Source organism: Macrobrachium rosenbergii, chromosome 8 (genome assembly GCF_040412425.1).
Source record: "Macrobrachium rosenbergii isolate ZJJX-2024 chromosome 8, ASM4041242v1, whole genome shotgun sequence".
Lineage (NCBI taxonomy): Eukaryota > Metazoa > Arthropoda > Malacostraca > Decapoda > Palaemonidae > Macrobrachium > Macrobrachium rosenbergii.
This window is the reverse complement of record NC_089748.1, coordinates 48574430-48598581: the sequence shown is the minus strand read 5'-3', so window position 1 is coordinate 48598581 and position 24152 is coordinate 48574430. Positions and strand designations below refer to the sequence as shown.

Here is a 24152-nt window from a genome sequence, read left to right as displayed (position 1 = left end):
ACCAATCAACACCCTACCATTTCTGTGCTATGTATAGCCTAGGGAACTGATATGGATGTATGGTAACCGCCACGTCAATGTCTGCTTATCTCTCACTGTTTATCTTGATCTCTACATATACAGGCACACACAATGAACATCGTGTCCGAGTAGGCCTTTATTTCAACTCTTTTGGTGCCCACTGGAATGCAACTGACCCTAGGTTATATTCTCCCAGGAGTTTTCCGAACATGTCAACAACGCCTTCTCCATTTACCTTTCATCAATATCGCATCCATATATGGAACTTCCCTTATGGTCCCGTGAAATGTGACTCCTGATATTCTTCTTAAAAGTTTTATTCTCACACCGATAGCCTTTTAGATATGGTTTCACCCATACCAAGATTCATGTCCAAATACGCTTGACTACTTCTGTCGTCTTGATAGTGAACCTTATATCGAGAAACCGTAGGTTTCCTTCTTTTATTCGTGTAAACTTTAACAAGTTTGTATATAAAGAATGCACTTTTATATTCGTGGAAAAATTATTTTACATCAGTGATACATGTGAGATCTTCATTTATAGTGCCAGTTAGGTCTAGAAATAGGTGGATATATTGAACGATTGGTTGGGACGAAGAAAACTGTCTGGGATCCGGTACTTCTTGGTATTTGGGGCTGAGGACTGGTTAGTTTATCCGTGACAAAGATTCAACGGATAATAGAAACAAATATAAATAATATGAAGTTTCATGCAGTTGATACAGTAAAGAACGAGTGCTTGAGACTTAGATTGTAAAAGTCATCACTTGCTAAATGTGGATTGGTATGGTATCTCTGAGTACAAAAACTATATTGAAAGTTTTATATTTCCGTCATTATTTTACGAAAAAGGAGTACAGAGTTTATATGAAATGTATACAAAACGGATAATTTTTACTGGAAAGCCTCTACCGGCAGCACACTATACAAAATAGATACACAGAAATTTACATATTTAGCATGAGTATAAGAAAATACATATCAAAATATATATACATCACATATACACATAAGACCGCTCATATATACTGTTAGTACTATACATTGTCATGGCACATGCAACCATTAGAAAGAGCAAGAAGGAATGCTATTCTGATAATCTTATTTTAGAACAGTAACTCGAGTTCGTTTCAAATGAATGTAAGTGGTCCTTTACACACAGTAAGGCCAGCAAAGTTGATCAAATCCATATATAACCGTATTTTCCCTAACGTAGAGGTATAAGCATCCATTAGTGGCCTTGTGACTGATTATGTAAATAAATAGCTGACTAAATAAATTTTTAAAATATGCAAGTCTCATAGTTACCACAAGAATCAGTGGATGTCAACAAATTTCTCAAGTCGGGGGTGTAAGATATTCTTGTAAGGAATGCCGTGTCGTCGGATGCTAGCTGCAGCTAGGCACTGGAGGGAGGTGTGGCGTACTGCATTTACGAGATGAGAAAGCGGCTGGCCTCGGGAAGCCCTCAGAGACTCGAAAGTATTCCCCATGTCATCCGCAGCATCCAAGTGAGCACCTGCTGACAAGAGAGCGTTCGCAATACCCGCAGGGCACTCTAGGTCTTCGGCAAGAGCGTGGAGGGGCGTGCTGCCCTCAAAGTCTGTGGCACAAGGATCGGCTCCGGTTTCTAGAAGAAGGTTTACTACTTCCAGACTGGGAAAGATACGACGGGGAACCAAATCCCCGTACATTTGGGCACCTATGGAGCAAGCTATATGCAGAAGTGTCGCGCCAGAGTCGCTTATAGGCTCTGCCTTCACAAACTTATAAACGGCTTTTTTCACCGTGTGCCACTGCGAGGGTGAGATATCAGGGAGTGGCTTTGCTACAGCAAATAAGAAATGCATTGCTATACAGGTAACACGGTAAGCCTGAATCGCACGTTTTGCACCTCCACGAGGTTTAGAACCACCACAACTACTATCTGCTTTGTTTAACTCAGAAAGGATTACCTTGATACTTTCTATGCACATTTCGAATGCACGCAAGAAATCCTCAAAATACGTCGCTGGCTTCGAGTCTGCATATCGTGGATGCTGGCTTGTGGTCAGATTTATGAATAATCCAGCGAAAGACTTAATGTGAAACAGTCTGCCCTTGTTTGAGGGTTCGTAATGATCCTGATCGTTATGTAAAGCATGCATCCACAATCTGAGGCACTTTTTAACATTACCACGAAACACATAACTTAAGCCCCTGGACTGAAAATCTCTCTTTGTGGAAAAATGCGAAGGTCCTAATATCCTTTCCTTTGCAAGTAAGGATTGCACTTCTAAGGCATCAACGTCGGATTCTATTTCCTCCAGTTGATGGAGGGACGTGACCTCAGTGAAGTCATCACACGAGCAGTTAGACAAGCGATGCCCCGTCTTCGGATAAATCGGGACGCCGTCGGTGTATCTGCAAAAAATGGAATGTAAGACATTACAAATTGTTCTTATCTTCCTAATCACTGGAATATGCGCTATGTTAATTCACACTGGAATGGAAGTTTCTGTTGTATACTGAAGGTATGCTTTCACCATAGCCCTACAGTGGAGTACAAATTATAGAAAATAATTATGAAGCTCAATAATTCACATTCTAAATTAAACTGGAGGTGAAAAGTGTATTCAGAAACGCTCTCTAAGTCTTCCAGATTCAAAGGTGTTATCAGTAGGCCTAATCAGTCACCCCATGCTGTGCACTGTAGGCATTACTTAAGGTTCTTTGCAGCGTCCCTTCGGACCTTAACTATAACCCCTTTCATTCCTTTTACTGTATCTTCGTTCATATCTTTCTTTCATCTTACTTTCCATCATTTCGTAACAATTGATTCATACTGCAACTGTGAAGTTTTCCTCCTGTTACACCTTTCAAACCTTTTTAATGTTAATTTCCGTTTCGGCGCTAAATGGCCTCATAGGTCCCACCTTTGGCCTAAATTCCATATTCTATTCTATCATTAATCAGTAGAACTTACCTCTCATTCATCGCCAATTTCCAGCAGTTGAGGGCACCGGCCACATTCTGCATTTTGGTAATAAGCGTAACTCCAAGAAGCTCTAGTGCATCGAGTTTATCTGTGGCAGGTGTCAGGTCTGTTCTGGAGATCAGATACGCTACGATGTTCGCTTGACCAAAATAACTGGCGACAAGTAAAGGTGTTGTTCCTGGAAAAGGGGAAAGGACGTTGAATCAAGGATTCCACGGTTTTCTTTAATTCAAGTTTCATAAAATTCAAGTTCAATCGCTTTTCGAAAGAGAGATCTGTTTATCAGTGGCACCGATTCACGTGTGGCAGACGAGACCAGAGCAAAGCCATCGCCTATTCTTATCAGGTAGAGGAGAGATGGGTATGATAAACGCTATCATTTCAGGAAATAGAACACAACAGTCTTGAAACTCTACCATCAGGTAATACGAAATATGCAGATTATAAGTACTTACAGAGCCAGCTTAACCCGTAGGGTGTAGTGCCGTCAGTGTACCTCATGCAGTGCACTTAGGCTTTACTTACGGTTCTTTGCAGCGTCCCTTCGGCCCTTAGCTGCAACCCCTTTCATTCCTTTTGCTACACCTGCGTTTATACATTCTTCCATCTTTCTTTCCACCCTCTCCCAACAGTATCAAAACATTATTTACAGCGCTGAATGACGCCACAGGGTCACAGCTCTTGGCCTAAATTTATATTCCAATTCCGGTATCGCAAAGCCAGTTTAAAAATCAATCGTTATTTTTAACGAATCAAAGAAGACAAAGCAAATTTAATGATTGTTCTTCATAACAAATCAAGAAAGACCAGGCAAGACTCACCGAAAGCATCAACGTTCATACGAGCGTTGTGATCCAGCAACATCTTCATCACTTCCAGACGTCCCGACTCCGCGCATGCGTGCAACGCACTCTTCTCGTCGGTCCTCCTCCTGTTCACATCAGCGCCAATGTCGATGAGGTACTTCACAATTTCCTGATGGCCGTGGTAAGAGGCGACCATCAGACTGCTGATTCCTTCAGAGTCAGTAGTCTCGATGTCTGAAAAAATAGAAATAGATTAAAGTTAAATAAACGGGATTTTTTGCGGCAAACTCAATGCCTGGCAAAGGATAACTCAATGTGGCTCATGAAATGACGAGTTCCCGTAGGATGGTATAGCGCCGTCAGTGCAACTCATGTGGTAGGCATTACTTAAGGTTCTTTGCAGCGTTCCTTCTGCCCCTAGGTGCAACCCCTTTGATTCGTTTTACTGTGCCTCCGTTCATATTGTCTTTCTTCCACCCCTCCTAACAATTGATGCATAGTGAAGTAGTTCATTTGCTATTGCACGTGCTAAAGTTCAACTGCGAGGTTTTCCTCCTGTTACACCTTTCAGACCATTTCACTGTCAATTTCCGTTTCAACGCTGAATGTCCTCATTGGTCCCAGCGCTTGGCCTTTGGCCTAAATTCTGCATTCTACGATACGACGAGCAGACAGCAGTAAATACCAACATAGGAGCGAAATTAATTAAGAAACAGTAAAATGAGAACTTGGTCACTTTCTAATACTGTGAAATTGGCACTAAAAAGGGAACATTCAGTTTGAAAACACACAAGAACAAGTAAAAATGCCCTGAGGAAACGAGCTTTCTGTACATCGTATAATGCTGTATGGGCCGCGGCCCAAGAAACTTTCAGCCACGGCCCGGTGGTGGCCTGCCCTGTAGCGTTGCCAGACGCACGATCATGGCTAAATTTAACCTTAAATAAAATAAAAACTACAGAGGCTAGAGGGCTGCAATTTGGCATGTTTGATGATTGGAGGGTGGATGATCAACATACCAATTTGCAGCCCTCTAGCCTCAGTAGTTTTCAAGCTCTGCGCGCGGACGGACAGACAAAGCCGGCACAATAGTTTTCTTTTACAGAAACTAAAAGTGACAATTCAGTTTGAGCACACGCGAGAAAAACTCACCTGCCCCGTGTTCCACGAGAAGCCTGGCGACGTTCAAGTGCCGGTGCGAACAAGCTGCCCGAAACGGAATGCAGAAGGGGCGAGGATGGAAGTTCGAGTTGGCGCCCTTTGAAAGGAGGTAGGCCGCAGCTTCGTAATGGCCGCCCACAGCAGCGCACCACAGCGGAGTGACTCCCACGACTAACTCTGAACGCATGGCGACTGTGAGGAAAAATGAGATGATCGTTACAGGAGTATTTTAAAACTCCCCTACTCCTCGGTATGAATTTAATAAAGAAAAAATCGTATGGATGGTCCCAGTCACCTCTACTTAAAGAAAAGAAGTTTGCTTTAATTTTTTAAAAATTATGATTGTAGACATTTCTTTAATGTTACAAGAACTTAATTGCGGATGTTATTTCTCCACTGAACATGCCTGTTGATGTGAAATATTTTCCCATTATTATTATAATTATTATAATTATTATTATTATTATTATTATTATTATTATTATTATTATTATTACTAAATATTAAATTGTCACCTTTCATACGTGAAATATTTTCCCATTATTTTTATTATTATTATTATTATTATTATTATTATTTCTAATGAATATTAAATTGTCACCTTTCATACGATGTGAAGACAGGTGCTGTTTCAAAGAATTTATCAATATAGAAATGTTAAAAGTCACTTACTCGTGCCTTCTTCTTCAATGCCTGCCTTGTGTTTTTCAACGAGGACCTTAAGGCAGCTCGTATGCCCGAGGTATGCTGCCCTGGCCATCAGAGTATCCCTTCCCGAGGTGGCTGACGATGTGCAGGACAGCTGGCGACTGGAGCACTCCTGCAATAATAATAATAATAATAATAATAATAATAATAATAATAATAATAATAGAGAAACAAATCCACATTTATGTATATGTACATATATTTAAAGGTAAATCTATATACTGAGAGCTTTCGGGAATCTGTTCGATTGAAAAGGGGAATCGAACAGATTCCCGAAAGCTATCTGTGTAGATTTACCTTTAAATATATGTACATATACATAACTGTGGATTTGTTTCTCCATTTTAAGACTCATGCTAGCTGCTATGAGTATTTTTTTAAAATAATATAATAATAATAATAGGCAGCCTTGGTTGCATTAATCTTGTAGATTATTCGTTCAACTCTCCTAATTAGGCTTTTTTCTTCTTCAGCAACAGAACTAAGAAAATTGCCAAAGTTCATTGTAGGGGGTTTATTCATAAAAATATCAAAAGTCGAAGGTAATGGAAGTTCCGAGAGGGGGGAGTCCAAAAACGAGTGCACTGACGACTCGTTTTTGGCCCCCTCGGAACTTCCATTACCTTCGACTTTTGATATTTTTTTATAAATAAAACCCCTACAATGAACTTTGGCATTTTACTTAGTTCTGTTGCTGAAGAAGAAAAAAGGCTAATTAGAAGAGTTGATCGAATAATCTACAAGATTAATGCAACCAAGGCTGCCATCATATTCAACAAAACATGCTTGAAAGAGGGCCTATACCCAAGATTAACTAATATATGTGTAACAATAATATATAATATAATAATAAGGGTAGAATGCACAATAAGGGGTCGAGAATGACTTAGGGGGGTGCCCAGAGATGGGGAGGGGGAGGGCGAACCCCATCCGGGCAGGTTAGGAATTGATTCATAGTGCAGCTGCGAGGTTTCCCCTCCTGATACACCTTTCAAGCCTTTTTACTGTCAATTTCCGTTTCAGCACTGAATGACCTCATAGGTTCCAGTGCTTGGCCTTTGGCCTAAATTCTATATTCAGTTCAGAATGTTTAAATATCGAAAATTTCATCATCCGAGGAAAGAATCTGAAACACCAATTTATACACATTTGCTTCAAAATCGAAGCACCTTGTTGCTGCAACAATTCAAATATAATAAGTAATGTTGATGCGAGTTACTGTCTGAACAGTTTCTTTCATTTTCATGTTTAGCTCGAAGTACAGTCAATCCTGTAACAACATCTAAAGAAGTTAGAATCAAATGATTTAGTAGAACACTCCAGGAAAAAAATGACGTCCCGCAGAAAATAAGCATAATTAAAGGAAAGCTCAAGAAATCAGGAAATATTGCAAAGGCTGGAAAATAGGGTGACTGGTTTATTCTAATGAGACGAGCTAATGCCCCAAAACACCACATCATGAAAATACCAGAACAGACGTGAACAAGTTGTGCCAGATTGTAAATTTGACAGAAAACGGAAACACCCTTCCCCGAAAACGAACAAGAACTTGCAAATAATTAAGTTTGCAGATTTGCTTCATGAAATGACAGACAAATTATATATCACCTTTAAGAAGGACTTGCAACGATATGATAAAATATTAGTAAAGAACAAAGCAGTGGGAAATTTTGTTATATTGCACCGTTAAATGACGAATAAAAGCCTAGAAAATTACTGCACAAGGAAAGTGCCACATGAAAGAGAATTTCTTTTCAGAATCTTATCGACCAATTTCACGTTATTTCTATCGTATTGAAATGGTAGTGTTCAAGCATCTTTCTTAGTCGTATGAAAGGTGAAAAGTTTAACATTTTTTGTTAGAGAAAATCAGTGAACTTTTAGAGAAAATACCATCCCACTGAAAGTGTATTATACTGTGATAAATAATCCCCTAATATACTGTACTCAATAATTGTATTACTAGCCCAAATCACAGCGTTTGATAGCACAGTACAACGACTGAGGCTTCGATAAAAAGACTTAAACTGGATAGATAATGCTTCCTATAATTAGAGGAACCTTTTATGTACAGATCAACATCAATTAGTCTACATGCCATAGAACTTCATGGATTACGGAAAGGAGTATGAGTCTGTCTAAGTTCGCTGATGGTAAAGAATAAAACTTTGTTTTAGGCAACATGCAAGTCGTTACGGCCAAACTAGGTAACATAATGGCGATTGCAGAATGGGCGATAACATATATATATATATATATATATATATATATATATATATATATATATATATATATATATATATATATATATATGTGTGTGTGTGTGTGTGTGTGTGTGTGTGATTCATATTAATATGATCAGAATAAACAGCCTAACAAGGGTTTGATATTAAAAGTGCATAAAATAAGTACGGAAGTGAAAATAGTGTCACTTGAGAAACACTGTACAACCTTTATAAGTACACTTAAATAAGGATCCGTTAAAAACGCCTTTACATAACCAAGCAATAACAAGACTAAACTACTAAAGCATTCTCTTTGATGGCCTACCATATTATTCCCTTAATAAATCGCAGGTTTTTAATTAATCAAGAGGCGAAACTAGCGATGATTGAATCACCCAAAGGACAGAGTCACACCAATCCTTATTGAACCCACTGGCTACCCGCTAAAGCAAGAAATTGGGTGTATGTTTGGACGGTGGCCGGTAATAAAGTCACAGGAAAAAAAAGTCACAATTTAGGTTAGGAAAAAAGTAACAGGAAAAAAAGTCACATTAATTCATGGTGGCCGGTAATGAAGTCAGAGGGGGAAAATTCACAATATTTCTTGGGGGTCATTATCTTTGATATTTATAGTTTTTTGTTCATGTTTATACGGAAATCCCCAGCGGGCTTGTACTCAACACGCCGCAAAGGTGGATACATACCGTGTTAAAACCCTTGGGGGTTACTATCTGGGAAAGATTATCGTGACTTTTTTACTGTGGATTTTTTTCCTGGCTTTTTTTCTGTGACTTTTTTCCTGGCTTTTTTTTCTGTGACATTTTTACCTGGATTCGTTTGGACGTGCATTGCAATGGAATCATGTTAAAGATTTCCTACAGATATACATGGAAGCATTGACAAATATAAATTAAAGGAGATAAACAACAAAGATACGAGGAAAGGAACGTTCGAGTACCCATCACCCTAATTATTGAATAAATTACCACAACGAAAAAAATGAGAATTTTTTTCTCAGTGGACACAAAACTGTCAGTGAAAAAAAAATTCTTGCAGCGCAATAATGATGCAACCAGAACAACTCGTGATTGATATTTTTAATGAAATGGTTAAAATGAGTCACTTTCCAAACATTGATCAAATATGCTAATATACTGCACCGTTAGAATTAATTTCTATGATGCGACTTCACACTACACTTAACAGAGCGCTTTTCAGATCGCACAGCATTTTTATCAGTTCACAAATGCAGTAACGAATAAAGCCATTAGTTTACCTTTGAGACGCATGTAAATTTGTTTTCAGACCCCATGATATCGTCCTTTATTTAACTCTCACTTGTGGCACTTGACAGAAATTCGTTTCTGATGTCTGGGGTTTTTTCGTCAGCGATGTATCACAGACCTTACAGGTTCTTGTTCCTAAACAGCAGCAGTCACTCCACACCGTACCTCGTGCTAAGACACAACTGAACTCTGCCTCCGATTCTCAGCCTATTTATCTGGTCTATAGGATCGGAGAAGGCTGGGCTTATCGGTGGCCACGGCTTATCTGGCCTAGGATCGGAGGAGGCTGGGTTGTAAGGTCCTTCCTTAAACCCTCAACCAACGGTCACCTGAGGGACGGCCAATCTGGACAATAACGCCTCTTCTATTGGCTAGCTAAGTTGTGACGTCACGAGATCGTTCGACCCACGCGTTTGCTTGCCTTCCTCCTGAAACAAGTTGCGGAGAAGGAAATTTTGATCTAATTATAAAAAATTCCTAGACAAAATTAAAATTATTGACAAGATGTTCAGGCGCTAACATGCTGTCACGAGCTCAGGCTAGATCTAGGAGTAGCCCGCAAGACACTATCACGATACAATAATACCTAACAAAGGAACAAAATGGTAAAGATGTTAAAATTAAAACGTTTTTTTTATATTTGTTAGTGAAACTGTTTACAATATTGTCATCTGACGCACATTGCTCAAAGTTCATCCTCTGAGTAAAAATCTATCCTTTGTAAATACATAAATACGTACAGTTCAGATATTCCAATGTGAATGAGGGCGGTGATCGTTGTCTTACTGTGATGTGTATATGTATATGTATATATATATATATATATATATATATATATATATATATATATATATATATATATATGTGTGTATGTGTGTGTGTGTGTGTGTGTGTGTGTGTGTGTGACTCATCTAAAAACTGAATAAATGACTGCTTCTGTTCTAAGGCATTCGTAAGCAAAACTACACACAAAGACAAGGGCAGATTATAATGACGAATAGATTTTACCGCAGAAACGACAAAAGCAAACCTGTTTATATGCACTTTTATGACTACAAGGGTTATTGTGTTTGAGGTTATAGTCATCAGAAAAGGGTCTGAGACCACATGTCCTGGATTAACCCAGGTACTAGATTTGGGAAAGATTCAGTTACTTGGTTTCTCTTTTAAAATTCCCTTCGTATGTCTTGTCCCGTATGAAATCAAGACATAAATTTAGACTTACAGACTTCTTATATTTCATGCGGCTATTCCATCCACGCTCAATTGTGTCCAGAGGGCCTTAAGCCTGGATATTTCTAAATGTATATAAAAGTATTTGCTGGTTTATTCTGATAATTGATTTCATGTTCATGCGGATCAAATAAAATGATCTGCAGTATTTAATATACATTTTTTCTGACGAAACCTTGCACTGTTGTGCGACTTAGCGGATGTAATTTATGTATGTATGTATATCACCACAGGTGTGTACAGTACATGTTCAAATATTGCTTGACTATTTTTATCCGTGCTTCTGAAAGGAGTGATTTAAAGCAAGTTTCACTGCTACGCACGAGCTTTCCTTCTCAGTTCCCTCATAGTGTTCATCAGTCCTTCATTTATTTCAGTATGGAGTTTTTTTCGTACTAACCAGACGAGAAACATGCTGTTGATTTGAGGAAGAAAATTCCTTATTTTGAAGAAGCGTAAGAGAAGCTGAAGTTTGTGAAACTGTGGCTGTCTTTTAAAAGCCTCATCCCTACCCCACCAACCCACCCCGGACCATCCCTACACATGCGAGCGGGTATTCCGTATTCCGCGACCTTGACCGAACAACAACAAAAGCAGATTCCTTATAGGTTCTCCAGGTTGCCTTTTGGCGCCCTTACGCCGCTATGGAGAGGAGAAGAATCTTTAAAACACGGGGCATTTAAGTAAGAATCCGCCTAGAACGTCCCCCTGACAAACGGGGAGCCAGTCAAAGCATGGGACAGTGATATACAAACGCAAGTTATGCAAAATTCGCTCTGAGAGAGAGAGAGAGAGAGAGAGAGAGAGAGAGAGAGAGAGAGAGAGAGAGAGATTTCTGTTTGTACAAAGCGTAAAATTTGTAAGAGTATTCTGGCTGATATAAGGATTAATACATAGCTACCAACTGTTATTTGATGAAACTGATCACATATCATTTACTCTGTTACTGAAAAATGAATCAGCGTTTATTTGGCCTTTAGATCATTGAAACAATAGGGAACAAATATAATATTTTAAATAGCATTGCACCATTGATTCCTTAGTTTTCTGTAACTAAATTTATGCTTTCATGTTGGAATATTAACATATGTGTTATTTTACCATATGTTCTTTGTCGTTTCCTTCTCTATATTCTGTGTATGGCCGAGCTGTCTTTATAGGGGATGCTGACGGGAAAACAAAGGCTAGTCAACGAACCTCAGAAATTGTCCAACATGCACGGACTCTGAACATTACATCAGTTCATACGACCCTTTGTTTAAAAGCTCATGCCCGAATCAAGAGGAAAATCTTAGAAGCAACAGTCACCAGCACAACAAACAATAACAGTTTATCCTCAACCCAGTGGAAAGGGGATTTAGTGGATGATCCTGTGAAAACCCCGACGATTAAGATACTCGACCGGCCTCCAGATGACCAACGCCAACGGTTTTCAGACCGAGGAGGTTGTTTTAGGCCGAGGCTCATTTAACCTCCCACCGACCTTTCTTTCTCAGTGAGCTCCTCCCCTGGGACCACTTATTCGTGCGTTTAAAGAACTCGAATCTTTGCAACTCCTTCCTCACTGTCATTTTGGAAAATAGAACTTCGTACTATGAAATATTGTTTTCTGGCTGCTTTAATATTGCCAGACTTATCAGTTAAATGTGAAAATGCAACTATTTGACTGGATTAAAAAAATAATAATCTAAAAGTAACACCTTCGTGATAAATATACGGTTTCCAGTGGTTATTGCCTCAAACCACTCTTATATCACGATATACGTGGTATAATCGTTGTCACATCGATAGCGCAGCTCAGGTCAAAAACGTCAGTCATCAAGGAACCATCAGCCGTTTGCCTGACAGCACGGTTGGTCGAAGCTCCTCGCAGATGTCATTCACAGCAAAGCATTGGCGAGTATTAACTCCTCTCTTGATTGTAAATAAACAAGAGTCAAATGAAGTGTTTTTTCGCCTCTGAATGAACTGGCAATATTAATATAATATAAAACCAATCCTGTCTATGCGTTTTGTATTGCTTGATTAATACTATAGTTACTGATGGAGGGGGAGAGAGATTTTATTTTGATTTCGGTATTCTCTGACAGAAGCGTCATGTAATCTGGGCTCCGGCTGATCGCAGACTTAAAACACCACACACGATTTCAGAACGTAAGCATTCTGAATTTTTTTTAATGCTGAATGATTCGAAACATTAATTTTCCTAATTATTTCTTAATCTTCCTTAACATATATTTCCTCCATTTAGTTTCGTTTTAGCTTTCATGTAACAGAAGTCAGTATTTGCCGTTGTTACGCGCCACATATGTAACGGATCCTTTACCTAAACGTTCTTTTAGCTAATCAGGATTGCAGTCTCTGCTTGAAAAGAGTGACGTGGACGTCTGTGATTGGCTGTGAGCCATTCAAGTCATTCTCACGAGCTGTCTAAAATAAGGGATTTCAAAATTTAGAGGTTAAATCGTATAATAGTGACTTTCTTGTGTTGTGAGTAGCGGGACGGAAGTTGGGAAAGGAAGAATTGGATCTCGGTCGTGAGAGGCGATAGATCCTTGCTGGATTAATAGTACTCTATTAATCCTGGCTGATCCATTGGACGGAAAGTAAGACCTTGCACCTTTCCAGATTTGTTTACGAAGGTTAATTCGTATCCATGGCTTTCTATATTATAGTTGCGACGAATTTTCCTTTTGATAGGCTATAATCGGCCTGCTGCGTTACCCACCTCCACTGCTGTTTTCCACAATTCTGTCGTAATATATAGTCTTCGTGTACTTTAGGCTTATAGTGTCCGTTCTTTTCGAAACGTAAGATATATCTTAATATTTTGAGAGTATTCGTAAAGAGGACAAGACGTGATTAAAAATACACAGGCTATTTATCTGTTAAAGCCATGATAAGTATATTCAGTGGTTTATGAAATTAATAATAGTTTTATTGCATGCTTAAGTGCATAATCCTTTTCTGTTATACAATAATTATGATCTCGCCTAATGGGAGGAATCATAATTTTTAGGTTTAATGCACTTTTCTCAATATTTTGTGTTTAAATAGATAATAGTACTTGAAAAAATAGGCGAGAAAAAAGTAAAAGTTATGACGCACACTAACCCAGTATAGGAAGTCTGTTTACGTTATCCTTCTTAGTCAATACACAGCATAAGGCTCCACAACAGCTACTCCCGTCATATCGAATACAGGTAGACCATACACATTCACTTTTGGTGTAACCAAACCAACGAAGCTAATCTCTCTCTCTCTCTCTCTCTCTCTCTCATGGGATTCGAAATTTACAGTTGTTGGGAGTACATTAGTCCTGCAGGAATCAAGGTCATTTTAACAAGGCTCCTTATATCTCAAGTTTTTCAACTCTGCGAACTTTGTAAGAAGACTCATTAAAGCTAAAACACACCGTTATAAACTTTTTTTTGGTGGGGGCCGCTGGAAACATTACTGATATTTTATACAATAATATTTAATTACACTTCGATATTTTATTGCTGCATTTTCTTAATTTCAACAACCAAAACAAACTTTGCAAAAGTCCTTGGAGGTTTCCACGCAGGAAAAACGTAAAAAGTCGATAGTATGATAAAACCATGAAACAGATAGGATAGGATTTTGAGAAATCGAGGGCAAGGCACAGAAATGTTTCCGAGTTATCTTTATCTCAATAACGTGTCATAAATCTTTGAAAATTTTCAACTTTGCAATGGAATCTATCGTTGATAGTGCTGAATGATCAGAAGTTAATCTGTATTCAATCCACGTCCACTGCAATGTCTACTCAACGATTTGATTTTAATTTTACTTTACTTCTTGTGTCGTCAAGGTCATTTGTTAGCTGCTAATTTTACCAGATGGCTTTAATAAATAACCGATATGACTTCTGATTCTTAAGCAGAATTTACTCTTATATTGTACTAATTGTACTAATATATAGTAATGTTTTATTATCATTTCTATGTTATCGTGATTAACACTTTTTTTGAGAATTTTAAAAGTTGAGCGAGTACTGTCTTAATTTTACAAAAGTTGCTAGTTACTGTTTGACTTTGTATTTGTTGCAATAGTGTCTGGTATAAAAATGGACTAAATTTATATCGAGAATTGTGGAAAAGCTTATTAATTATATTTTGTATAGATTTGATGAAGTATAAAGTGTGGCTTATGCAAAATCGGAAGCAATGTCTGAGGGACGAAAACAAAAAACGTTGTCAGGTACCATTTATTTGTTTTCTTTTTTCTTTATATAATAGTTACTTTTAGTGTCAATAGATGTCTATAGCGGCAGTAAGGTGAAACAGCACATCAAAAGCGAAAAATAGTCGATAAAAGGCCAAAGCTATATACCAGATAGGACTGCAAGCACGTTTAAGGCAATACTTACTTTTCAGTATATTTCGCAAAATCGAAGATCTATGGTATGGTATGTTACAGAATTTTCTGTATCAGAAGGACTTGTTAGCTTCCTAGCATAGACTACCTTTGATAGCTTCCTAGCATAGTCTACCTCTGATAGCTTCCTAGCATAGTCTACCTTTGATAGCTTCCTAGCATAATCTACCTGTAGCATAGTCTACCTTTGATAGGTTCCTAGCATAGTCTACCTTTGATAGCTTCCTAGCATAGTCTACCTCTGATAGCTTCCTAGCATAGTCTACCTTTGATAACTTCCTAGCATAATCTACCTTCTAGCATAGTCTACCTTTGATAGCTTCCTAGCGTAGTCTACCTTTGATAGCTTCCTAGCATAGTCTACCTTTGAGGGCTTCCTAGCATAATCTACCTTTGATAGCTTCCTAGCATAGTCTACCTCTGATAGCTTCCTAGCATAGTCTACCTTTGATAACTTCCTAGCATAATCTACCTTCTAGCATAGTCTACCTTTGATAGCTTCCTAGCGTAGTCTACCTTTGATAGCTTCCTAGCATAGTCTACCTTTGATAGCTTCCTAGCATAGTCTACCTTTGAGGGCTTCCTAGCATAATCTACCTTTGATAGCTTCCTAGCATAGTCTACCTTTGATGGCTTCCTAGCGTAATCTACCCGTGATAGCTTCCTAGCATAGTCTACCTTTGATAGCTTCCTAGCATAGTCTACCTTTGAGGGCTTCCTAGCATAATCTACCTTTGATAGCTTCCTAGCATAGTCTACCTTTGATGGCTTCCTAGCGTAATCTACCTTTGATAGCTTCCTAGCATAGTCTACCTTTGATAGCTTCCTAGCATAGTCTATCTTTGATAGTGCTGAATATCCAGTAACAAATTTTTATTCAGTCGAAGTCCTCTGTATTGTCTACTTAAGGATTTGACTTGTGTTTTACATTAAAATTTATGTCAGGTTTGGACATTTGTCTGACACTTATTTTACCAGGCAGATTAAGGAGAATAGCTTAAAATCTTGTAGCCTTTAGGCAAAATATATCTTTATTTGCACTGAATAGTAATAAAGAATATTAATTCATAATTATTTCCATGTTTTTGTGATCAAAAGACCTTAGTGAGGGGACCCGACCAGCAGAAGGCTTTCCTCCTGACGAAGGCCGCCCTCGCCAAAGTAACATCTTAGCTCTTTGTTGGGCGAGTTGGTAGAGCTGTGGACTAGCACTCGCTAGGCCCGAGTTCGAGTCTCCGGCCGGCTGATGAAGAGTTAGAGGAATTTATTTCTGGTGATAGAAATTCATTTCTCGCTATAATGTGGTTCGGATTCCACAATAAGCTGTAGGTCCCATTGCTAAGTAACCAATTGGTTCTTAGCCACGTAAAATAAACCTAATCCTTCAGGCCAGCCCTAGTAGAGCTGTTAATCAGCTCAGTGGTCTGGTAAAACTAAGGTATACTTAACTTAAAGCAACATCTTTGGCCCACCAGGACCCCAGTGCTCCCCTCCAGCTGACAACGGACGCCAGCAACGTCGCCTGTGGAGCAGTCCTGGAGCAGGTCATCAGAGGGACCCCTCAGCTCATCGCCTTCTTCAGTAGAAGGCTAAACCCCACAGAGTCCCGCTACAGCACCTTCGACCGAGAACTCTTCACAGCATACCAGGCAGTACGGTACTTCAAGTTCCTCCTGGAGGGGACGCCCTTCACAATTTGGACCGACCACCAGCCACTGGTTCACACCGTCACAAAGCTGGGGGATGCATTGTCCTCTAGGCAGCAGCGGCACCTCGCAGCCATTGTGGAGTTCACCTGTACCACCAAATACCTCCCTGGCAGGAAGAACCCGGTAGCTGACGCCCTCTCGAGGATCGAGATTAATTCCGTACAGCTCGGGATCGATTACGAGGACCTCGCCCGCGAACAAGCTGCTGATCCTGAGACCCCAGCCTACCTCACAGCCATCACGTCGCTGAAGTGGAAGGACGTGCCCTTCGGCTCAGGAGAATTAACATTACTAAGCGATGTCAGCACCGGATGCCCCCGCCCCCTGGTACCCGCCTCCAGACGTCGGCTGGTCTTCGACATCATCCACGGCCTATCCCACCCCTCCAGAAGGACAAGAGCCAGGCTGCTAACAGAGAAGTTCGTCTGGCACGGCATACAGAAAGACACGACAGCCTTGGCAAGACAGTGTATGCAGTGTCAGGCAAGCAAAGTGGTATGGCACACCGAATCGGGAGTGGGCAAACTCCCCCAGCCAAAGAGATGCTTTGGGCACATCCACATCGATGTAGTGGGTCCTCTTCCCCCATCAGGAGGAGCCAGATACCTTCTGACAATTGTCGACCGCGCCACCAGGTGGCCCGAAGCTACGCCCATGGAAGAAGCCACCTCCAGTGCATACGTGGAAGCCCTCCTCTCCAGCTGGATCAGCCGGTTCAGTGTCCCAGACGCCATAACAACAGACAGGACCCATTTTCCTGTCCGAGCTGTGGACCGCCCTGGCACACTTAATGGGGACCACTCACAGCAGCACCACCGCCTACAACCCCGCTGCCAACAAAATGGTGGAAAGGTTCCACAGGTCTCTGAAGGCGTCCCCCATGGCTCGTTGTTCCTCTGAAAATTAGAAGTACCAGCTGCCCTGGGTCCTCCTCGGGTTGAGGACTGCCCCCCAGAGCCAACGGCGACCCATCCTCAGCGGGAAAAGTCTACGAGGAGACTGGTAGTCCAGGGGAAATTCATTGCAGAGAACAGGGACGACATAGGGACCCAGAGGCTCCGTGATAGGGTTGGAAAGTTCGCCCTCTGCCAAAAGACATTCACCGACAGGACGTCCCCCTTCATGCTCCCCGGGCTGTCCCCCGCCACCCACGTCTTTGTCAGGGACGACGCTGTACGCCCACCCTTGACTAGACCCTACAGAGGACCTTTCCTTGTACTGGAAAGGAACAAGAAGGCATTCCGAATATCCATCCATGGGCGGGGAGACTGGGTATCAATAGATCATCTCAAACCCGCATTCCTGGAGGAGGGTAACGGAGGCGGACCCCAAGATCTCCCGCAAGATGCGGCAGCCCCTCAGACAACCCCAGGCACAGGAAGGAGGCGTGGGCGTCCCCGGAAAACCTAGAAACCGGACAGAAAGCCACCCCAACAAACCGCTGCAGAGGACACCGGGGAAGGCGACCACCCTCTCCAGTTGATATCGAGAAAGCGAGGCCCCCTTCGTCGCCCCAGGAGATACCTGGTTTAATCAGATGTTGCCTCCGTCTTGAGGAGGGGGGGGGGAAAGTATTGTAAAGTCCCCGCTCAACGCGTTCTCTGTAGAGAACTTCCCGTTTTCTGCGGTGCCTTCACATCGACCTAAGGTCGATCAGAATATATATTTATCATCATTGTAAATTGTTTATATGTTGTCTTTCTAAACAATCATGCTTTATGTACAAGTAACGAGTTATTTATGTTATGTGTCAGACATTATTGATCACTGTGTTTTTTGTATGAATCTGTCCTGTTTTGTAAGAAATTAGTTTGACCTCAGGTCACCTGTAAATCTTTGTACACCAGCGGTCTCTGCGAACTACGCAGACGTCTGCATCTCACTTTATAAGCAGCTCGCTTCATCAATAAACTTACGGGCTGCTCTCAGAGCAAGAGCCCGTGCTGACACAAGGCCAGCTAAATCTGAAACAACAAACAACATCAATAAACTTTTACGGGCTGCTCTAGGAGCAAGAGCCCGTGCTGGCACAAGGCCAGCTAAATCTGAAACAACATCACTAAACTAGCAGTACTCGTCTTCCTGCTCATTATTTTGCACCTCTCTCACAGTATCATTTTAAAGAGAATCAATATCAGTCATGCATTAAATTACGAGATAATTTATTCTGCTGTGACATGATTCCCAAGAACATGTGCGAATGTAAAATTCTTCCGACGATGATGAAACTGAAGTCATAATTTCGCCTTTACTTTTTTATTATTTCCTATGAATATGATAAGAATTACTGAACCACAAAGAAACCAATAGGCTACAATTAATGATGCTCATTCGCACTAAGCTACTAAGATTGGTCTGCATGAAATAAATTAAAAAAAGATACTTAAAACCTTGTATTTGGAATTTTTCAGCACTCCGAATATACATGCCATTTAGTACTCAATACTGACCTTTGTTTACCTTATGAAGAAAACGGCAGAATTTTTGAAACGGAAAACGAGCAGCACTGGATATAGATTTGTGCAGCAGCCATATCAAGAAAATAAAGATCTGTCGAGAGAAGAAATTGAAAATAAGAAAGAATTCATGAAAATTTATATGGTATTACAGAGAGAATATAAACCAAACATAAGATGAGGAGGAATAGAACAAGCGAGGGAGCCGTTTCAAAGACAATTTTCGTCTACTACTACTAACACTCCTACCCTGCACGCACAAACTCTTGCTTTTGTGACGTTGAAACACGTGAAGAGCGAAGCCGATATATATATAATATTTCGGTGTAAGATAGGATTGACAGTTTCTTGAGGATTGGTTCTTGATTAATCATGGGGAAAAAAGACAAGAAGAAAGGGAAAGGAGCGGAAAAGACTGCGACTAAAACTGAAAAGAAGGCAAACCAAAAGTTGAAGAAGGAAATGGCAGCAAGAGGAGAGGTCAGAGTGGAATCAGTTTACAATAACAGATAAGCAAACTTGAACTCTATTAGCGTAAAGTTTCACAGCCGTGTGTTTTATGACTTGTTAATTTCGGTAAATTTTTACTTAATTTCGGTGAATTTTTACTTTGAATCATAATCGCATTCCAGAGTTGATCATTATTTTCCTGTCTTTTAATGTGTCCCTTAGCCTAGGCCTGAACATAGAACGCAGAGTGAGGGAACACTTATCTTTTGTTGAAGGGGACGGGATTCCAGAGAGCGAAGCCCTCCGAGCCAGGTTAGGTCACGGCATCTGAGGGTAGGTTAGGCAAGGATAAGTCTGGGTAAGGTAAATGATTGGGGTTGAGACACATGGGTGGCAGAATTTTCACTTTTCACTCGATATTTAATTGAAGAAATAACAAAAAAATTAAACCTCTAAGAAAACCTTTTAAAAGATTAAAGCTTCGTAAAATAGGTGTTGAAGGCAATTTGGAATCCAAAGTGGCGTCTTCACTCTTCCCAAATGCTGAGACAAAATTGATTGGCGATTGAACACTTCCTTCCCAGCGCTCATTTAACGATGTACTGACACTAATTACGTGTATATGTAATGTTTGTAGATATCACTCAAGATTTTAGTTATAATCAGCACAATAAAATATTTTGTTGCCTATACTAGTGAAAATGTGAGACATGGAATTCCCGTCTGTCATGTGGGTGAACTGAAATGCATTTTTACCTTTAATCCATGGTTTTATTCTTACTGACATCCCCCACCTAGCCTAATTGAGGGCTCTGTAAATTAAACAGTAAGATTTCACTGATTTAGCCTAAGTTATTAGGTCCATATTTATCTAGGTCATAATGTCACTTTGAAAACCTTTAATAACTTAATCTTAATCAGAACTTGCAAAAGTGTAAGGGATAAGTTAGAATGCATCCATGTATTTCACTCATGAATTGTCCGTCCTCCCAAAAACCTGGTCTCCATCTGTGGTCCAGATAACGGTAGGATATGAGAGGGGCCAGTATTTTTAAAACTAGGCATAGCCTACTAATTTACTACTGAAAGGAACATTAGAGACAGCCAGAACCCACTTTAATACATAGGATAATCAGATTTTTAACTCCAGAATACAATTATGGCTTACTATAAAAATTACTAAACCACTAAACATTCAGAATCAGAACTTGCAGAATTAGGCCATCATGGCGATGTTAGAATGCATCCTTTCATTTTACGCTCTTATTTTTCCTCACCTATCTTAGAGCTTCAGCTCATACATTGTGACTCCTCCCCCCCAACCCTCATTTTATAACAAAGGCAGAGTGTGTGGCAATCACTTTATTATTGACCCAGATACTAGTTGCCTTAATACTTATGCTACCCTATCTTTAGAGCAATGTCAGATAATACAGGAGGTTATAGGATTCAGTGGTCCTGTGCTTACATTTGGACCAGGAGTATGGTATCTTTGGGTAGAGATTGAACTTGCCAGTCAGATGAGAGAGTATTCTCACACATAATGAGATTCTCATACATAAAAGACATTGGTTTGTATTTCCCCAGGAACAAATGCCAAATTTTTAAAAGTAATTTGTGTTTTTCTAAGTATTCAAACCAGACTTCTATCATAATCCCACCTCAGCCACCCCAGGTGTATTTTTTTATTTAGAATAAACTTTGGTGTCATCTGCAGGTAGGTTGTATCTGTAGTACATTTGACCAAGTGTACTGTACAGTATAAATACAAAATAGGATTTAACACACTTCCCTGTAGTACTTCTCTTCCAGTCTGCACACAGTAATTTCTGTCATGCAAGTAGAATATCAAATGCTCAAGGGCTTCATTAACAGTCCCAGTGAACTGTAAATCATTGGAAGTACTGTAGTTTAGCAAAACTTTATCAGAAGCTGTACGAAGATCAATAAAGCCAGGATACCACTTTTGTGCTGGGTCATCATTTACATCAATCTCTGTAAAGTACCAAAGTTTGAGGGATGCAGCTCACAAATCTTGCAAGAGGTTGTGTGCATCTTACTGAATTCCACCCAGCCAGTAACTGTGGTTTGCAGCTCTTTGTTGGGTGAGTCGGTAGAGCTGTGGACTGTCACTCGATGGGCCGGAGTTCAATTCCCCGGCCGGCTGATGAAGAGTTAGAGGAATTTATTTCTGGTGATAGAAATTCATTCCTCGCTATAATGTGGTTCAGATTCCACAATAAGCTGTAGGTCCCGTTGCTAAGTAACCAATTGGTTCTTAGCCACGTAAAATAAGTCTAATCCTTCGGGCCAGCCCTAGGAGAGCTGTTAATCAGCTCAGTGGTCTGGTAAAACTAAGGTATACATAACATAACTGTGATTTGCAGCCAGTTGAGCATCTTTGTCAGGAATAAGTAAACAAATTGAAAAATATGGTTTGAAGGTTAACAAAAGCTTAAGCATAACTGTGCTGCATCTATTCATTTTGATATAAAAAAAATTGTGAGTACATACTTTAGGCCAGAACTGGAAAAAAAAAAATCATTAGTAATAGAAAAAATAAAAGTTTAAAATCCATCAGCTGCTTGCTTCAAACTAAACTAAAATTACCTTGTGGATACTTTTTTTTAATAAAATTTTAAAATTAAACATGAAATTTTAGAACTAACCAGAAACCAACGCTTTGCTGGCTTTTCTGTCCCTAACCTGTTTCTGTGTTAAGACTGAACGGGGCCAAAAGAAAAAATGATTTTAAGTACAATGTTCAGAACTGGAAACTGAAAAAAATTAAATTTTAGAACTAACCAGATTTACTAAGATTTCTGTTGAGAGCCCGAATTGTGATTTTTGTAAGTGAAAACCAACTTTGCTGCTTCTTCTGTCCCTAACCTGTTTCTAAGTCTTAGGACACCATCAGGTTGTTTCAGGTTAGGTTAATTTGAGCAAGGTAATTTATGTTAAGCTAATGTAGGTTAGGTTAGGTTAGGCTAGGCTAGTTGTGAAATATACAGGTTAATTTTTTTTATAACCTTACAAAACAGGTGGTATCCTAATACGAAAAATTATCATTATTTTTTTTCTTATTTGACAACTATTATGGTATCAGGAAATTACTGAAAACAGAGTATTGTAATAAAGAACTTGAATTACCGTCTGTTGCTTCTTCTTCAAGATTTTGCGATTCTTGTTGTGGCCCACTGCATTTCTGCTTATGCTCTCTTAAGCATTGCACCAAGCCCTGCAATTCCTTACCACAAACTTTACATTTTGCATGGACTCCTTTTTTTTGAGTGTCTGTTGCCAGTTCATCAAATTCAGTCCAAATGATATCTTTCTGTCTTCCTGCTTTTCTCATCTTGGAAGTTACAGCATAGGCTTATATGTATTCATCCTGAAACGTTATTCAGTATTATCAACTGCTACCTGAACAAACTTAATCCTGTTGCTTTTCCTGCTTAGTTAGAGAAAGTGAGATTCACAGGCCTGCCACTTGATTTCAAAGAGTGAACATTTTGCAGGTCATACATTCTCTTTGAATCTCACTCTCTCTGATGAAGCAGAAAAAGCAGGAGGACTTTAGTAACTAAATACATGAGTCAAAGTACCACTGAACTGGGCAAATGCCACTGGCCAACTGCTTGTGCTTTTGTTCCTAGTTCCAACCAAAACAGCCAAGACTTGGCAACTAGCTTTTTTATTTTTAATCTCAGCAGTTTGCTCTAACTTGGCAGTCAGTATTTCAAAGACTTAGGTAATTTACTGTAAAGTGTAAATAAGGCATCATCTGAATAATCATATAGATTTTTCTGTTTGATAAATAAGGTAATAATCAGTAAAAAAAAGTGCTATCTGGAAACTCTACCTTAACTAACACTGGGGTGCATTACTAAGCAGGCAGGCCTTGAACAAGTATGTATCTGGAATCTGGGCTGTGGCTTTCAAGTTCAACCTGAACTATAAGTACAGTAAATAGTCATGTATGGTTTTGAGGAATAAAAGAATTGAAAAAACATTTAACAAATAAAAAAAATCAAATAAATCACTGATTTTTTAATTTTTTTATTAAGAAAAAAATCACCAACCCTGGACCATGTAAAGAGTTGTAAATATTTTAAATGAATGTTTGTAGATTAATGCATTGGTATTTACTATAGGTTTGATGTGAGGTACAGACACCACCCTAATGAACAAGTTCCATTTCGGACGGCCGTTTCCTTATCTTGAATTGTTCATAAGTTGGATTTTAATATATAGAGCAAAATTTTTGTTGATATTTACAGAGTTAACCCGTGAGTCATAGATTATATTATTTCCACAGCATTTTTAAATCATGCAGTATTATAAAGAATTACTTTCGATGCTTGAAAAGTAAAAATAAGAAAATAAAATTTAGATTCATGCTTTGAAAATTATGAACTTGGAGAGAATTTCGCAGGAGCAGCGTCCGACTTTGTTACTTCATAAAGTAAGTGTGCACGCCGCCATCTGTTGAGAAAAATACATACTAAACATTTCCTATGGGTAGAGGAAGTAGAGAAAATGGAAATTCATCACAACGAGTTAAATCGGGAAGATAGAAATTAGTAGTAATATTTCATGAGTATGGACAAGTATTCTCGTGATTGTAAGAATACATGGTAGTTAATCACAAGAGTACTCTGGATAATCAGGGAAGGAATTAAGGTTCTTCTTCCTCGTGTTCTTCTTTGCAAAAATT

The 24152-nt window shown here is 39.5% G+C and overlaps 2 protein-coding genes across 5 annotated transcripts in view; one reads left to right on the top strand and one right to left on the bottom strand.

Annotated features, from left to right (window-relative positions):
- The window catches only part of LOC136840826 (kelch domain-containing protein 4), a 40566-nt gene that overhangs the window by 934 nt on the left and 15480 nt on the right, over nt 1-24152 (top strand). Inside the window, exon 1 of one of the 3 annotated variants that reach the window (XM_067107755.1) lies at nt 12768-13025. The exons of 1 other annotated variant lie outside the window; for it this stretch is intronic. Coding sequence is in view for 1 of the 2 variants with exons in the window: in XM_067107753.1 (XP_066963854.1) it covers nt 19358-19465 (108 nt within the window). In the remaining variant the exon portion in view is untranslated. Of the gene's footprint in view, nt 1-12767; nt 13026-19231; nt 19466-24152 lie in introns of those variants that run through there. One more of the 3 variants, XM_067107753.1, reaches the window with a different exon arrangement.
- LOC136840825 (protein fem-1 homolog C-like) lies at nt 844-9349 on the bottom strand. Of its 2 annotated transcripts, XM_067107751.1 has the most exons (6): nt 9177-9349; nt 5640-5787; nt 4959-5159; nt 3822-4040; nt 2989-3178; nt 844-2426 (listed from the first exon to the last, which is right to left on the bottom strand). In XM_067107751.1, exons 1-6 carry the CDS (start codon nt 9210-9212, stop codon nt 1340-1342), a joined length of 1881 nt encoding a protein of 626 aa, XP_066963852.1. In that variant the 5' UTR covers nt 9213-9349; the 3' UTR covers nt 844-1339. The 2 variants fall into 2 exon arrangements, with proteins under 2 accessions (XP_066963852.1, XP_066963853.1); XM_067107752.1 differs by lacking the exon at nt 4959-5159 and having other exon boundaries at nt 1190-2426.